The sequence below is a fragment of the Accipiter gentilis genome, chromosome Z, assembly GCF_929443795.1.
Source record: "Accipiter gentilis chromosome Z, bAccGen1.1, whole genome shotgun sequence".
NCBI lineage: Eukaryota > Metazoa > Chordata > Aves > Accipitriformes > Accipitridae > Astur > Astur gentilis.
In genome coordinates, this window is record NC_064919.1 from 85,206,806 (window position 1) to 85,224,448 (window position 17,643).

The 17,643-nt window shown below is 42.3% G+C and overlaps 1 protein-coding gene across 4 annotated transcripts in view; it reads right to left on the reverse strand.

Moving 5' to 3' along the window:
* ST8SIA5 (ST8 alpha-N-acetyl-neuraminide alpha-2,8-sialyltransferase 5) overlaps positions 1 to 17,643 on the reverse strand; it is a 74,925-nt gene that overhangs the window by 26,607 nt on the left and 30,675 nt on the right. For 2 of the 4 annotated variants that reach the window (XM_049796094.1, XM_049796096.1), the window contains 2 exons: positions 15,070 to 15,777; positions 24 to 131 (listed from right to left, as the gene is read on the reverse strand). In XM_049796094.1, coding sequence (XP_049652051.1) covers positions 24 to 131; positions 15,070 to 15,200 — 239 coding nt within the window. In that variant the 5' untranslated portion in view covers positions 15,201 to 15,777. Of the gene's footprint in view, positions 1 to 23; positions 132 to 15,069; positions 15,991 to 17,643 lie in introns of those variants that run through there. The other 2 variants (XM_049796095.1, XM_049796097.1) reach the window with 2 other exon arrangements.

Consider the following 17,643-nt stretch of genomic DNA (forward strand, 5'->3'; position numbering starts at 1 on the left):
ATTGTTCCCTCGGGTGTTGGTACCTGGTGCCTGTGTCACTGCCACTCTTCACTGCTCCGTCATCCGTGAAATTAAAGGTGCCGGTCCAATTTGCCAATTCCTCTCCATTCTGCCAGCTAAACTGCAGCCCTCTAGCAAGAAAACGAGGCAGTTGATATTTGATATCATTCATTAGGTTAAGTCTATCAGCATGAGTTCTCATGTCCTTTTTCTTAACACAGAAATGTGACTACGACACATTCATCAAAAAAAATAAAAAGATACCAAGAACCACAAGACATCATCTTACTAGTGAAAACCATTAATTTACAGTTCCCATAGACTCTACAGCTTCTTGGCTGAAAACAACACCAGATTCCCCAACCAAATTGGAAGGCCAGTAATCATCTGTGCTGATAAACAATACACATATGTGTGGACCAAGGTGGAAATTTCATTCCCAGAGATGCAAGTGCAAAAAGCTGGAAACTTATGTGGAAAACTGCAGGGCCAAAGAAGTAAACTCTCCAAACTTCAATTTTACATCTACGGTAGTTGTTAAATGTGGTAAGCACTGGGTCCTTCCTCTGATTTATTGGCCATGCTAGCAAAGGATTTGCCATTTAATGACTTCTCCAAGTCACACTATAATGCTTCTTTTTGCTGTTTGGGAAGATGATGTTTTTTAAGCCAAAGCATATCACAATCTTCATAACTCCCTGTTTTCCAAACTTGCACAAATTCATTCCAAGACCCATGATGCCTGAAGTCTTCTGGAAACTACACCTATATCTGGGTAGAAATCCCACATGTATTTAAAAAAAATGAGTCTGAAAAACCATTTGACAACACAAGTCAAATCCTTCCCTTAGCTCAGAAGTCAACAAGAAAGAATCTTGCAGATTGTTATTTTTAATCTTCTCCATTTTAACCCAATTTTATGATTTCAGAAGCCTGGCAGCTGAGTTGTGAACATTTGTTGCTGCCAATACTGAAAGTTAACTTCCCGGCTGGGCTGTGCGGGGACAGCCAGGAAGCAATCTGCCAGCCTGCTTTGCCCAAGAGAAAGGACATCCAGGACCCCGCTAGTTTTCTTCGTCAACAGACTTATTACGAGGACTGGAGAATCTCTCAGACCACATCCATCTTCTAGTCTAACTGTCAGCAGTTATAAGCATAGGAAATTAAGAAGGAACAATATGGGGTGTTAAAATAAGGCCCCTTTGCTTCCTGCAGCAGGAAAGGGGAGTAGCTCTAAACAGCTCCAAAAACATACAGTAGGAGTTTATTTGTTCTATATTGTGGAAATGTGTGCACATAACTTCTTGTTGTTGTAGTTATTTTAAGACAACCTTGTCTAACTTCAGGTATCTGCAGGCATTTCCACATGAGCTAATTGTCTTCATTCTTAAAAATCAGTGGAGATTGGCTCCTTACTGTTAGTTTAGGGGAAGATTCACCCCATCAAAGGCTGGCCTTCACCCTAGAGTGAACTCTCCCTCCATCAGCAGTACGGGGAGCACGAGGTTGCTTGCAGTGTTGGCACACGCGACGGAAGAATCCCACCACCCAAGTGAAGTGCAGTGCATGTCACCACAAATGTCTTTTGACCTAAGCTCAAGATATTTTGAAAGATTTAAGAAGTTTATTCTTGTATGTTTTGTGCCTTTTAATCTTTTTGTTCTGTTGTTTGTTTTACTGAAAACAGACTTTTTGGTAAAGGCATTCTGGGGGAGAAGTAATTCTGAAGAAGGTAGGGATCCATTTCAACACTCTGAAGTGAGGAAAGAGCTAGCCTCCGAAACTGCCCTCTCCCCTCCCAAGCTGCCTCCCACCTCCAGCGCTCAAATTTTGCCTTTTTAACTTTTTAAGTGTAAAAATAGGAACATTTCAAATACAGAAGCCAAATTTTTGCTCATAGGAGACCCATTCTAATTACTTCTTAGTTAAATGCATGGATGCAATTCTCCTGTTTTCCAAATAGTCAAAACAAATGGAAGTAACTATGCTGATCGCCATAAGCAAAATGAGATGATATTATATACTTACATCTTACATTCACCTTGGAGAGAGCTACTTCGGTGATCAATTTGGAGAATCACATCAAAGGATGTATAGGTTTTGCTATAATTGCTATAGGCTAATGCAGTACTATGGCTTGTCAGAGAGTCCCACACCTTGTACGTTGCTCTGACAGTTTTTAATCAGCTGAGGCTGCCCAAGGTACCACTTCCAAGTAACGTATTGGTGTGAAGAAAACACGAGAAAATTCTCACTTTTACTAGGACACCTTCACTTTTAGGCTTGTTGAAATAAACACTTGTGATTCTCTCCCATGTACCACAGTCTAACACATTTTTTTGCCACACTGTAACTGGTATGGAAACACGTTTCTTTTGAATGTGTATGTCTTTGTAAAAGACATCTAAATACATAGCCTTAAAAATATGTTTTAATTGCTAAGGGCAGCACTGAATGATACATGGAGAGAGAGAGTAGAAGTGTGGGAAAACCAAGTTGCAATTGTACTTTTTAATTGGATTTAAATTAGATATTTTGGGCTTTGATATTTACTTGCAACTGAAATAGAGAGCATCAATCTAGATAAATAACTGGTGTTGGTGTGTCCTTCAGAGGTGAACTCTCCTAAAGCATAGCTAATATTCAGGCAGATGAAATAAAGAATGAAAACATTTGGTAAAGTCCTTTCGCTTTGTATGTCTTCACTCCACATGTAACAGCTGGAAGGAAAGCTAAGTAAATGCTCAAAGGCAGAGGGGGGTGAAGTCTGTCCATAAAGCAAAAGAAATTATAAAACCATTTTTTAATGCCCTCCTCTCATCAAGACTTTTTTGGGAACAGTGTGTACTGTAGCTGAGGCACCAAGTTTAAAGGAGGACATGCACATTTTGGGTAAGATCCAAGAGGAGATCAGGAAGACTAAGACTGAGGAATGGTAGATATGTCTTACGATGAACAGCTTAAAATACTTAGCTTTGAAATGGAGGAATGGGGAATCTAACTGAGGTACAAAAATACCTAACAAGGGCAAGCAAGGGTCTGGGTATGACACTTCTACATGGTAAGGACAAAGTGCAAACTTGTGAGCTGAGCTTAGGGTCAGGAGCAAGCTAAGTGTCCAACCCTGAACAAGACAGGGAAAGGGGACCACACAGTGTTCTTCTTCCAACAGGTACTCCAGAGGTTAGCAATACATAGACTTATATATACACAAAACACACTACCGAAGAAACATTACACAGCTTATAGGACTGTGTGTCTCACTTGTGAGTCTGCAAGACTGAGACCAAGCTGCTGCTCTGCATTTTCTGGAGTGATGGTACAATAAACCTCTTCCTCCTAGTAAGAACAACTCCCATAAATAATGGTTTGTAGTATTAGGACTGAGTAGAAATCAAGGATGAGACATTTAAAAACACTGACCTGAATTAATTCTGTTCCTAACAAGATTACTGAGAGTTTTACCATTCATTTCAATCAGCCTTGAGTTAGGAGATTTCAATTTTAAAAATATATTTTCTAATCCTCTCAGTTGTGAGTCATAAGTGTTCATAAAAGCTGCCTGGCCAAATTTGCAAACAGCCTGAGAAAATGAAAAGAGACTTGAACTTCTCCATCGGTGTATTTCTTTTGCATATTACTGTAGTTAAATTCTACCATGTTCACTCCCAGCACTAACTACATTTAAACAGGCAAACAGGAGGTAAATTAAGATTTTGTGAATCAGAATCACAATAGGAAAGCACATGCAGGATGGAAACACAGAAAAGGAAGAGAAAAAGAAGCAGAACTAAAAAGAGAGTAAGGAAAGATTAAAAGAAGGGAAGGAAAGCAAAGGAAATTACTTAGACATAGAGGTCCCCTATGTAATTTAGACAGTTCTCGTCAGAGTTTAAAAAAAAAAAAATCAAAAAGCTAATTTTAAGCCTGGGATCATTAGCAATGATTACCAATGGTGGAACTTTGCCATTTGCTCAATTTGCTTGAATGTTATTTCCTTCTAAAATTAGGATGTTTCCCCAACATGTGATGCTGATGATGACAAGGGAAGACTATGAAAGATATAATGACCAGAAACACTCTTAGTGCAGAGATGCTATGTTTTGCCCATTCACTGTAAGCAAATTTCTCATCGAGTTTTATGGACATCATTAATCACAGGACTCACCCCTAACAAATAAGAGTATGAGCAGTGTTGTGCCTTGCATTAGAGAAACTCCATTAAGTTGAATGTCTTAGCAATGAAGACCTTGAGTTTCAGGTAAATGTCAAAGCAATATTTTGATCCTAATTGGTAACTGTAAGTGTTGAATCAGTATGTGGTCAAATAAACACTAGCATACTGTAAGAATAGCGGGGGGGGGGGGGGGGGGGGGGCTTGTGAAAAACCAGAAAATTAACAAAGCAGCAGTAATTCTGAAGGGCTTGTCAAGACCGGCTGTCAAGAAGCAGCAGGAAGCAAAGCAAAAAGCCTGTTGCTGCAATCCAAACAAGAAACAGTTCCTGCACAAGCAGAGGTTTTAATAGCAGAGGATGTCAAACAATTATGAGGGTTTTAAACTATAAGGCAAGACTGAACAAGTGGATAGATTGCAGCAAGCAGCTTCGCATCCATGCTGCCATCACACTGAGATCCCACCTCACGGCGGTCTCGTTGCCTTTCTAAAGCACGAAGGTAGGGCAAAAAATCAGTGCAGACAGGAAGGCTTTTAAAAGGGAGCTGTGTATGCTACAGCTAATAAATGGAGAAGATCCAAAAGACTTTAAGCACAGCTGGAGGTCCTGTCTGGGCTCTAGCCAGAGAGCAGGCCATGACCATGTATGCAGCAGAATTTATTCAGGAGAGACCCACATGCTTTCAAAGCAGAAGAGCAGTTTGGTGCAAGTGGCTGAGTAACACAGTGATCACCACCTACGGGTAACGAGGACTGAATGGCAACAGGGACATCACACAGGTGGTGCAAGGAGAGGGCATGGAAGATGCCACTCCAGTGCCAACCCCTTCCCCCAAAACAACTTGCTCATCTCATTTAAGCCCTGGCAGCAGGCTATTTCCACTCATCTTTCAAGGTGACATCTAGCACTACTCCCATCCCGCGTGTACCAGAGGCAGACTAAACCCAAAAGAAAGCAAAAACAAGCAGAAACCAATGTCATTTTATATCGGTGAAACTAAGCCAAAATCTGACTCAGCTTGCTGGCCTACCACAGATGGTCAACCAAGGGGAAGCAGAGGAGTCTACAGACTCCTTCTGTGAAGGGGCGAAAGGGAGATACGAATGTCCCCAAGAGCAAGGCAAATTACTTCATTTTCTTTCTGGGCTCCCTCTCTTATTTGTCTTCGCTTTTCCTGCCCTTTCTTTCTAGCAGTTATCATACTCCTCTATATACGTTCTCCCTAGCAAAGAGGCCATTAGGAGGTGACAGCAAGCCCAGCTTTTCTGACTCCAGCTCCTGTTTAAGTTATAAGCTAATAGTATACACATTAATTCCATATACATCATTAATAATTTTATAATCATATTTCTACAGGCCTGGTCATGGTGCTGTACTGCACTGTTACATACTACCCAAACGCAGAAGCCATATACAGTCCCTGCCCCGACAAACAGACAGTCCAGGCCATGAATATGCTTCCTAAAATCAGTGGAAAATCACTTACTTTCACTGTACCTCTGTTTCTCCATTTCATAATTCTTGTGCCCTTGAGAGGAGAAACTGAAGACATCAGTGTTAAATGATCATGCTACTCTCTTTGAAAATGTAAATTGATGCCCCTAGCCTACTAACAGGGATGTTACAGAGGTATTGGAAAGTCAGATGGTTAATCTTGCTGAAGATCCAGTTCCTTCTTTCTGCAAAATAAGGAAACTATGACTCACTGTGTCCACAGGGCGTATGGAAAATAAAACGAAAACAGTGGTATGCATGAATGACCTGCAGATGAGAGTGATTGAAAACACTCACTAAAATGGATCAGAGAGTAGGAGGAGGTTGGGTAAGAAAGGGGAATATCAGGAGTCTCCAATGTGACAGACTGCTGCACAAGCGAAGACAAGCATAGCAGCCAACAGAGATAACAATAAGAGGAGTTTTGGAGAAAAAACAAGGATCCATTTTTTTTTCACACAGGCCAGAAACAGCAAGGTTTATTTACACTGCACTTGAAAAGACATCAGAGGGGCTCCAAAGGAGTAAAGCATCCACTAGGTAACAATGAGATGCTGAGATCAAACCCAACCCAGCAAAGTCAAGGCAGACTAGCCTCTGTGTCCAAAAACTCCCCTTTCCTGACAAAAGGGCCACACTCAGTCCCTGAAGACAGTGAAGTTAGATGACAAGAGAAAGGCAAATGCTTACTTGCATAGTTTTATATCACTTCAAACACTCCAATCCATTTTGAAATAAATATTCAAGGCACAGCAATCTAGAAAGACACAGCACAGATGAAAGAAAGAAATGTAATTCTGCCTGTAGCAGTCCAGGTCCAATTCACCTGTGCTATAATGCCAGAAAAATACCATGTGTTCATTGGCCTCTTTCAGTAGAGAATCCATAGGCATAACCCAACCAGACACAGCACAAAGATATAAAACATTCCTGGGGCCAACTCATGTACTTGAGCAGGAAGCTCCCCTTCTTATGTTAGTCCATAATAAAACTCACATTTGCATTCAGTGGAAGCAGAGGTGAATCTGACCAGTCCAGTTCAGAAAAATACTTATTTCTCCAGTAGAATTAGCAAAATGCGAGATTTAGTCTGGATACATTCACATACATACTTCTGCTCACTGCATTAATAGAGACCAGTCTTTGTCTCAGTGACCTAGGGCTTTGCAAGTTGACTGATACTGGGTAACTGCTGAGCTGATTGCTTGCTATCTTATTGGGAGAAGACCATTAGAAAAGGTTTTGAAAATGTATGAAAATATGTGGGAGAGCAGGAATGGTATATTCACAGCAAATGGAAGAAATGAAATAATATGGGTCCCATGAAAAGCAAAATATGGATGAAGATGTGGGAAAGGGGCACATCTGGTTACACTACACAGTTGGCCATACAGTATTATACCAGGGAGAAGCTTGGCTCTACATCTTAGAGGGAAATGGTAGTAATAAAGTGGTGGAGGAGTATATTTTGACTAGCACAAAGAGAAAAACTGGAAACATAGGTGGGAAGCTTCTGGATTATAACCACCACTACACAGAAAAAGGTTTTGTTTCGTGTAGCACATTTCACATTTTGGTTAAACCTTGCATCAGATATTTACATGCAACGTCTGAAAAACCTGACATAAAATCACTTCCTAAGAAAGATAAAATAGACTCAACACCAACATTCAACTAGTCTGCTTAAACGGGACAAAGTGTTGACTAGGACATCAAGGACATCGAAGGACACCTTTCAAAACAATACAATCTTTCCTTTTTTCATCTGTGGCCGGAAGATAAACATCCAAGGAGTAATAGATAATCTGTGTCAATTCTATTTGTAATATCTATTCATAATTAAAATATTATTATTATTTGTAATAATTAGGGGCAACAGAAAACCCAAAACAGAACGACCTGACAGTGAGGCAGGTTGTTTTTCAAGAAAAAAGGCCAATCAAGCCCCAAGCACAGAGACTCACAGGAAATCCCAGATATTTTAAGATACCAGCAAATTCTGACATTTGAGATGGTAGCTCACTGCAAAGATACCTGATGCAGCATGGGTACCAGAATCAATCTCACCACAGCATTAGAGATCTGACTGAGGTAATTGTTTTGCATCTCATGTTCCCAAAACTAATATATTTAGCATCAGGCCAAGTGTCTCTACACTGTACTATATTCTTCGGTGTAAACATACCCACAGAGCCCCATTTGCAGTGAGGACCCATGCTGAAGTTGATGAGCAAAATGCCATTTATACTCAATGTGTCTGTACTCCGTATCAGCCACAGGAGGAGGCAATATTCCACCTCTCCATGCACAGAAGTGGATGGCACCATCTCCTCCTACCATTTGTGCAAGGCCTCCAAACTGTTGACTGCCCAAGATTTTCAGCTAGGACTGTGAAAAGCCTAACTTTGGCTATATTTGCTCTTCTGGAGAGTGCTGTGAAACTACCAGCGACAGAGATTGCTTTTAAGGTTTTCATCATGAGGACTAAAGCATAAAACTAACTAAATAAAGAGGACATGGAAGGACAGTGACTATCTGCAGGGCTGATGAAAAAGCAAAATGGATGCAAGCAACGGAGGGCAAGGACACCTCCAAGAAATGAGAGGTTAAGTCCACAATCTGCCTGAGGGAGGCACGGACTGCTGAGCAATGAATACACTTGAATTAAAAAATGAGAAATGAAATGAAAAAGCAATCAAGGGTAAGAATGAGGCACAGCGAAAGTAAGAAAATACAAAGCTTTGCACAGCGATTATGTCTGGACCAAATCCAGCGAGTGTAAGAATGATCAGGAAACTCTGATCAGGTCAGAAATAAAAGACCGAGTTACCAGGTCTGCAACACTAGCCATGGAGGTCAGCGGTCAAGAATGTGGTCGCTTACAGCTGGGACTGTGGGGGACACAAGTGTAGCACAATTTGAAGCAGGAGGACGGGGTTCTGGATTTGGCTTTCTACAAATGTAGGTAAGATTGAACTTTGTACCTACTCATACACATAGAGGGCAAGCAGCTAATTTTTTCAAAATGACGTAAAACAAGTTCATGGCAGGTTATAACAGAGATGTTTCTGAAAGAAATGTCATGGGGTTCAAACCACTTTGGATGAACGGGCTTTGATTCACAGGTCCTCAATGCTGGGCATCGGCAAAACTCAACCATTACTTTGTCATACAGAGGCAACAGATCTGTGGAAAATGCAGAAAGCAGAGTTAGCCTAGATGTTCAGCCAAATACTCAGAAAGAGCTGTTTGCATGGACAGAAGTAGGCCTAGATCCCCACACAGCAAAGTTAGACTGAAGCAAGCTGCTACTGGGTATTATGTGAATTAGAATTAGGATTTAACCGGCGCAGAATTAATCAGTGAGGATAATGGCCACCTTTTGACTGGTAAACAGGACACCTATGGTTCACTACTTCAGGGCAAGAAGCTTCTGCAGAGCTGCTACAGCCCAACATGATTCAAACCCTAAGCAAAGCAACCACTACTGTGCAGGGTGGGCTTGTGGGAACTGATTTCAGGACTGCCGGGTGGCCACAGCCACAGCAAAAGGGGCAAGTATCTGTAGGTCACTCTGTAGTGACTCACATCGCCCGTGGTTTGAGCTCAGGAAGGACTGTGGTGTAACACACCAGGGAATGAAACACTCAGGGTAATGCAATTTGCACATGTAAAATACTGAAATAACTGACTTTCATTGCCTTAATTTACTGTCATCTGGGGAATGGAGAAGGACTGGCAATTCACACACTAGATCAGCATTTTTGCCATCTTAACAGAAGAGGTGCCGCACAACAATGCTAGAAATAAAGCAAGTCTAGAGGGAGCAGGGATTCAAACGCTGCCTGTTTTCTGCATCAGAGCCATAGAGTACTGCCAGGGAGCACAAGAGAGGAAATAACATACCCTCATGCTCTGGTACTAAATCTTCAGCCACTTGATGCTTTTCTATAAAAGTAAATTAAAATACTGGGTGAGTAAAAAACTCCAAGTAGCAGAAGGTAAGATTTTGGCTTCAGGACACTTTTCACAATAAAAGTCTCTGTTGCAGCCTGTGATAGAGCTGCGATTGTTTGCAGATTCTTACAGAGCTTTAGTTCGCATGCCATGTATGTGTGTGCTCTCTCCTTTTATTTTATGTGGGGAGACAGGAGCATTACGTAAAGTGACCAACAGCAGCAATGAGAAAGGGAATGGGATGACCAGCGGGGGATGATTTTGCAGGCAGCTGAGTTAATCTGTCAGCTCCCTGTTCATTCTGCCCCCTCCATCCCATTGCCATCTCTCTGCTGAGCTCTCTCCCAGCACAGGCTGCAGTGCTCCTCTGACCTCTTGGGGAACTAATTCAGCTCCTTGTCTTTGCAAGGTTATTTAGGCACGATGGGGATGCCAGCACCCCAGTCGCCATCCCCCTGAAATGCTCTTGGGAATACCCTGTAGTAAGAACAGCATGGCTGGAGTCTCAGCTTCTCCCGCTATGCTAGAATGGATTCGGTCACTTCAAGGTGGTGGCCATATCCCATACATACACATATTGGTGTACATAGCTTCAAGATTTTGCTGTCTCCTGAAGTTCCCAGTGCTCTTCTCTGAAGAAAATGGACCAAAACCAAAACCTGTGTGGTAGTGCCATCAGGGATTCAGCAAGGTGACTGACAGGTTGCATGTCATTTCATTGGGATAATATTTCACTCTGGTTAGAAACAGAGGGGGCACAGAGAGATGACTTAGTAGATGACTTTCAGCTTACTTCTCTTGGGAAAAATATCAGAATGGAAAGAGACTCTAAACACTGGAATAGATGGTCTTAGGTTACGGTTAACATCTTCACTGACAGTTAACATCTTCACAGGGTGTTATGAACAGGGGACAGGAGCACATGGCAGGTGTGGGGCAGAAGCTCCCAACTGCCATGAGTTAGCTGTAGTTCCTCAAGACCCCAGCTTAGGACAAAATACAACTCAGGTCACGTGCAGCCCCCGTGTCCACATTGCAACTACTGCCGTCGCTGGTATAGGTAAGATCTGGTCTTGTCTTATAGCACGGTACAGACTAAATTATCTCTGAAGGTGTAGTCCAGGTTTATTTTCTGAGGGTTTATTCCATATTTTCCCATACTGTGCAAAAAATGATCATAAGCCATATTTCTTATAGGGGTAAGGAAATGGGTAAAGATGTCTAGGAATTGATTTGCAAGTGTTGAATAAAAGCTGCTTCAGAAATACCAAAATGGTGGTATAACCTGAAGTTATGAGAGTCTGATATTAATTATAGGCTATACTCATAAGAGTGATGTTTTATTCTCATTTAAGTGATGTAAAGCTTTCAAATAATGCAGGCTGTCTGCATGGGAAGGTTTGCTGTTTCTTGCTGTGTGATTCTTTGAGTTATTGTACGTGCCCCTTCTGACAGACCCCAGGGGAATCTTTTTTTAAAGTCTTTAATAGCTTTGAAAATGCATTCTCCTCACTTAGCTGGAAAAAAAAATAGTTTTAAAGGGGCAGATTCCCTTCTTCAGCTGCCTCTCACCCTGTGCAGAAGTCAGGTTGTTAAAAAAAAACAGTATTTAGTGAATTCTCTACCAATAGAATATCGGTATATAGCAAAGTATTGCTCTGATATTTTTACATTGCCAAAGCAGGCAAGGACTGTCCTATTGATCAATCCCATGCTACAGGTTGGGAGCTGAAGACAGGGACCATATCAACATTTTTTACTGTAGTGGCAGTTTCCTGATGTAATCCAGGATTATTCCCTGCTGGCCAAACAAGAGCTCACAAAAAAAGGCCAGCCCTCAGCTGAGCATCTGATTCAAAAGAAAATTCAGCTGAAAGCCGAGCATTGGAAAGATGAGTCAATACAAAAGCAAGCGGCAGCTCTGGATTTAAGCAGAAGTCCACAGCATTTAACCTACTTTAGCAGATCAATGCAGTGGATTTTTAATCATCACATTAATCCTAAAATAAAAATAATTACCCCAGAGATCTGTATTAAAGTCCCTTAATTATATCTCATTTCATCATCCTTTTTACTCAGGATCAGGAGCTACAGAGACCAGAGCTTCCCGATGTCATTCTCCAGCTTGCAGTTTAACTCTCTCATTAGGACTTTAGCTGCTATTGTGGGGTTGAGGCATTGGCCTTGCTGAGAGCACCCACATCCATCGCACTTGGGGGGAAAACTGAAAAAGTGAAAAAAAAGCTGGGCAGGATTCTGCTGTCCAATGACATGGTGCAAAACAGCAGGGGAAGGAGCAGAGAACATTATATGGTGTGTGAAAAATGTGTGAATACCTAGAAATTCAATCTCTACATTCTCCCCTTCTTCCAGCAGTGCCAGGAGCTCATTAATATCTCATTAAGGGGAAAGAGACGACTTGACCAGAGGCTGGACCCCTTTATCAAATTTCACTGAGCAGAGTTTCTTTCCTGGAGCATCTTCTCCTGCCTACAGTCCTGCCATCCTGACAGCCAGCCTTGGAGAGCATAGCTGTGGAAAAATGCAGAACCACAAGCCTCCATGGCACCCTCCATGGGGAGCTTCAGGTGGGTTTTTATGGCAATAAAACCAGCCCATTCCCTGCTTGTAAGGGCAGGTGGCATGGGACTGCCTACAGTCATCCAGCTAACTTTTCCGTCTTTCTCCCAGGAAAGGGTACCTTTGTCCACACCACTTATTGCGACCAGTCCCTAGTCTATGCTGTCCCCTGTGTTGTGCCCAAGCTGCTTGTGTTCCGTCAGATTCCCCCTGCCTTGCTGGCCTTTACCCATTTCCAGCATGTTCTTGCAAAGAAACAAGCTAGCCCTGTGTTATATTTAGGCTTAAAAGCACTATACATTTACTGGAATAGTACTTAAGGGCAATTTTCAGGTTTCTCTAAATACACTAGGGAATTTCTTCCCGCTGCCTTGGGAAGAGGCCCAGAGGCCTGTTATTGTTGCAGATGTTGGGAGGCAAGCAAAGGCTATCATAAAAAAAGCAGCATGTTGAATCCTAGGGAGTAAATGGCTTTAGGTTTAGGTAGCGTCCCCAGGCTCCAGCTTGGCAAGCAGCACCAAAGCTATAAATATCCCACTTCCTCTCTGCAAGGATCTTCTCCAAAACCACCAGCTCCTTTATGGTCCCTGGGGGTGCAAGCTATAACATGTCCAAGGAACCTCACAGTCAGCGTCAGCTTCTAACAGGGAACTTAACACCGGAGGTTTGTGAAAGGAAAGAGTAATTAAAGGTTACAGCTAGCCCTGCACGGAGCGGACTGGCAATCAAATTGCCTAGGAATGGTCACCATAATGTATTGCAGGGCATGAGAGTGAGAGAGGGAAAGAAAAAGTGAAAAAGTAGCTTCATTATAACATTATGCTAACAATGTAGGCTGCTATGTACATCACCTTTCTGTCATTAATAACTGACAGCCTGAGACTGCCACATCTTGCATTTTCATTTCCATGAAAGATGGGAACTACCACTTCCCAGGAGAAAGGAGCCAAAGTGCTTTTTCCCTGCACTGAGGTGGGGGAAGAGACCCTCTTTGAGACTCTTTCATGTGATTAAAAAAAAGGAAAAGAGACAAATCTTTACAAGCTGGAATAAAAAAGATTAAATAAACAGTGTTTTCCAGTCAAAGTGACAAATTGTATGCACATGTCCCTGCTTGAGCCCCTTCGATGGCAGAGTTCTCAGAACCAAACTTTCTCCTAGCAAGCCTGGGAATTGGACATCACCCTTTTTTCATTCCCTGAGGCCTGCTGATGACAGGTGAGGCTCCCAGGGCATGAAGCAGGACACAGACTGGCCACAGAGATCATTCACTGGAAGAGTTTTAGTTGCATCTTCTCATCATTTTATCTTTACTTTGCCATTTTTCATTTCAATACATACTTGGGATTTATTTTTCATTACTCTAATCCTGTTGCAGTCATTTCGACTTAGAAAAGCATGTATTGGTAGGGCTGCAAGGCCTTCAGGACAAGTGGGAAAAACTGAGGAAATAAGGCAAGATGAGACCTCAACAGGTCATAAAGTCATCCTCTCAACAGCTTGCTACTACCCTTGTCTACCTAACAGGTTCCTGAAGCCCCAAAGATGAAGATTTTATACCTCCTCAGGCAGCCTTTTTCTTTAAAAGTTTCCCTTCATGGTTAAATCCAAATCATCCCTACTGCAACTTAACTCCATGACTACTTGTCATGTCATGAGTCTTCACAGAGACGTGTTTATTACCTTCCTCTTAGCGGAAATAGTTTGGGATATTTCAAGACAGATATCATATCTCCCCTCAATTTTCTCCAAGCCAAACAAACACATTTCCTACACCTCTGCTTATTCTTGCCGCTTTCCTTTGGCTCCTTCCAACTGAGTCACGTCTTTCTGGAAGTGAGGTGCCCAAAAGCAGAGAAGAGTCCCCCAGCCAAGGCCTCATTGCTAAGCAAGGCACACAAATTGCTTTGTGGATAAACTACAATGCTCCTGTCTATAGGTATTAATATCATACTTGCTGTTCCCCCCCCCACAGGAAGAAACATTTGCTGATTTGTCAGCAGTTTGCTTGCTCTTGGCACAAGGCAAACAACTATATGAGTTGCAAACCAGGCAAGAACCAAACCGTTTTCTCTTCTGGCAAAATGCAGCTAAATTCCAGTAAAAAATTTCACAGCAGCTGGCTACACCACTGAAACCCACTTACCTCAAAGCATGTAAGAGAAACATTCCCCTTTACAAAATCATACAAGCCATAAGACCTCAAATTAGATTTAAGTAAAATAAACTCTGCATGGGTCAAGGTTAAACACTTGAAGATCCCCACTGGTGTTTGCTGTGAAAAGAGCAGTACCATTTTCAGATCAGAGACTGATGTGCTGTACAACAAAGCAGTCTCAGCAAGTAACTCATGAGAATACAGCAGTGAAAAAATAAAGTGCTCTCTCTGTTATTTGGAACACTAATGTTGCCACTTTGATTTTAGGAATTGCATCCGCATGTTTGTTTCTAAAGACATTAAAGTTTAGGCAATGAGCATGCTACCTTAATTCAACCTCTCAAGCCATTTCAGCTCAAACTTACATAGGGTGAAAAGCCTATATGGCAGGGTCTGATCAGGGGCAAACACTCAGGTGGTACAAGTCAGTCTAGCCTGAGTAAAACCTAAATTTTTACAACACCTGAGGACTAAAACACAATCTAAGAAACACACAAATCATTATACTCTGCCTAACTGTCTCCTTCATTAATAATCTAACAGACACTACAGATGCTGGATGCACTTTCCCGGATTGACAAGATATTAATATTGTCAGCACAACACCGAGAAGTGGTTTGAACCGTAATAATGGTATGGCTGGATCTCTGTCTTCATTCAGTCCGATCACACAACTTTTCCTATTCCCTCAAATCCCCCCTTACCTTTTGAGATAGTTTCTCCCATAGAGGATCTGCTGCAGCAAGGTGACCACAGCAAAGGCGCAGATGAATATGAAGAACAAAGTTCTGTTTCCGAGCAAATCCCTGCTTGACGAAGGGTCAGTGTATCCCATCCTTCTTAAAAGCCACTGAAGCTCCACTGGGTAAAATTCAGTTCATTGTCACCTTCATGCCCCTTTTGCTGGGAAGAGGAGGGGAACACTTGCTGGCTTTTCTGTGAGCAATCCAAGGACAAGGTATCCCATTGTTTGGCCCTGCTGCCCTTTCCTTGCCCCTTTTGGATGTTAGCTCCAGGATTGTGCGCAATTGCTCGCTTCCATGGTAAAGTTTCCAGGAGATTCAGACGTGGGTAACATCTAAAATCATCTTTCAGAGCTCTTTCAGCTCAGGCAGCCTGTGCTGTGCAAGAGGCATTCTGTTCCCTCTAAGCCTCTCTTGAAAACCCGCTGCTAGCAATTATCTACTTCAATCCCATTTTCATATTCCAGATGGGGGAAGCTGCAAATAAACCAGAAAACTGCAGCCAATGGCAAACACAGGGCTCCGGCAACCCGCGTTGGAAACACATAGTCGTCAGCTCTTCTTTGCTTCTGCTCAGTGATTCCAACGAAATGTGCTCGCAAGGAGACGTGACTGGGTGTGCTATTATTGAACAAGCATGTAACGATCATGAGGATTTCATTCAGTCCCCTGCAAAAAACAACAGCAGCAATCTGGTCAGGCTAGCAAGAAAGCTGCATTTTGTGTAGCAGCGTGCCGTCTGTACCGTGCCTTCGGTACTGTAGCATTTGCATGCAGAATGCAGTGCCTTTAGTCATACACCACTCACTATTTGGGCTCCTATATTTCCCCTGGTTATTCCTCCAGAGTAAGCGTAAGCAAGGTCACTGTGCATCTCTTCAAGGACAGAGCTCTCAGTTCCTGCATGCTGATTTATTGGAGGCTCTGAGTAGCCTCACAGCCGCAGAGAGGGAGACTGCCTCTCAGTGCAGGCTCTAAGAGCCATTCATTTAAAGAGACAAATATTCTGATTGTTCCTCCACCAGAAACAGTTCTCTTTTGAAAGGGCAAAGCGACAAGATCTTGTCCACGGCCATCATAACTCCTTTAAAAATCTCCCGATTGTCAGGAGAGGGTCAATTCAGCTCACAGAGAAATTAATGGGAGTTTTGTTGCTGATTTCACTGGGAGCAAAATCTGCCTCCAACCCTTAGATTCTTAAAACAAGTTCCAATAAAAGATTTATCCATGAATGAAACATCCTGGCTAGGAGGTTGTTTTGCCCCAATAACAGATGGGAAAAGAATTTTGACAACAAAAAATCCTTTGTCTAAGAGAATGGGAAGATTTTTGTGTGAATAAATTTTCCAACAGTTAAATCAGCGTATGCAAAATGTTCTAGTGTGCCAGCAGCCCAGCTGTGCAAAGCAGCAAACCAGGACTGTTGCTGCACTTTGTCTCAGCTGTAATTGGTGCTGCATGGGAAGAAGGGCCAAAGGTAACTTTGTGCAACCCTTTTAACTCAGTTCGTGAAGCCAGGGCTAGTGCTCAGCATGGCCTTTGGCAATTTAGGCAAGACAATCAAGGGCTAAGGCAGGCTTTGGCTTACCTAATTTTAAGCAACAAAAGTCTTAGAGATAGGAACTTGTTCACCCTGAACTCCTGCAGGCAGGAACCCCTAGAGGAGACCAGCCCTTTAAACACCCTTGACTTTGCAGAGAAGGTGTAGGAATGTAGCCTCTGATATGTCCTTCTTCAGTCCCTTTCAAAGTTCCCACACTTGCATTTGTGAACCCTGATAAATCCTTCGATTATCACCTGTGCATATAAAAAGAGTAGTGATCCCGGGTCAGATCAAAGATTATCCAGCCCAGTGCCTTGTCCTTGACAGTGGCAAGTGACGGATACACAGGGAAATGTAGAAGAGGGCAAGGACAAAATGATACTTCCTTGGAAACACTCTCCTACCATTTTGTGGTTCAGGGTCTTCCTGAACCAGGGGAAGAAAACCAATCTTTTGGTTAAAAAAATAACTGAGTTGGATGCACTCATTTGTACTGTACTGGGAATAATACACATACCAGGGGACTGCAAATTAAATAGCAAAAGCAGTTCGATTCCCTCTTGTCAAAGTCATCAGCTCTAGGGCCAAATATGTTTCTTTTAACAATCAGTTCATGTAAGCCCAAATAATACAAGAATGTTTCCATATAGGAACAGTACCATTTAGACAGTTCTAACCGCATACCCTTCTCAGTAACAGGAAAAGCAGTATGGCCATCAGAAATCCCAGACTGAGACCCCACAAGATACTACACAAGCAAATTTGTATGGAGAAGTTGTGAGTTAAGGACAGTAAGGGTAGATGTGAAGGAAAAGGTACTTAATGCTTTGATTTGTTGCATTTTTACAGATAGTTTTGAAAATCCTGTCCGAGAAATTTGTCTCAGGTTCTCCAAGAGTTATGTTAACAATAACAGCAAAGTATCAGAGAGTAGAATTTGGCTTCTTAGGAATTTCCGTGGGTGTGATGCCAGTTTTGCAGATTTCAATATC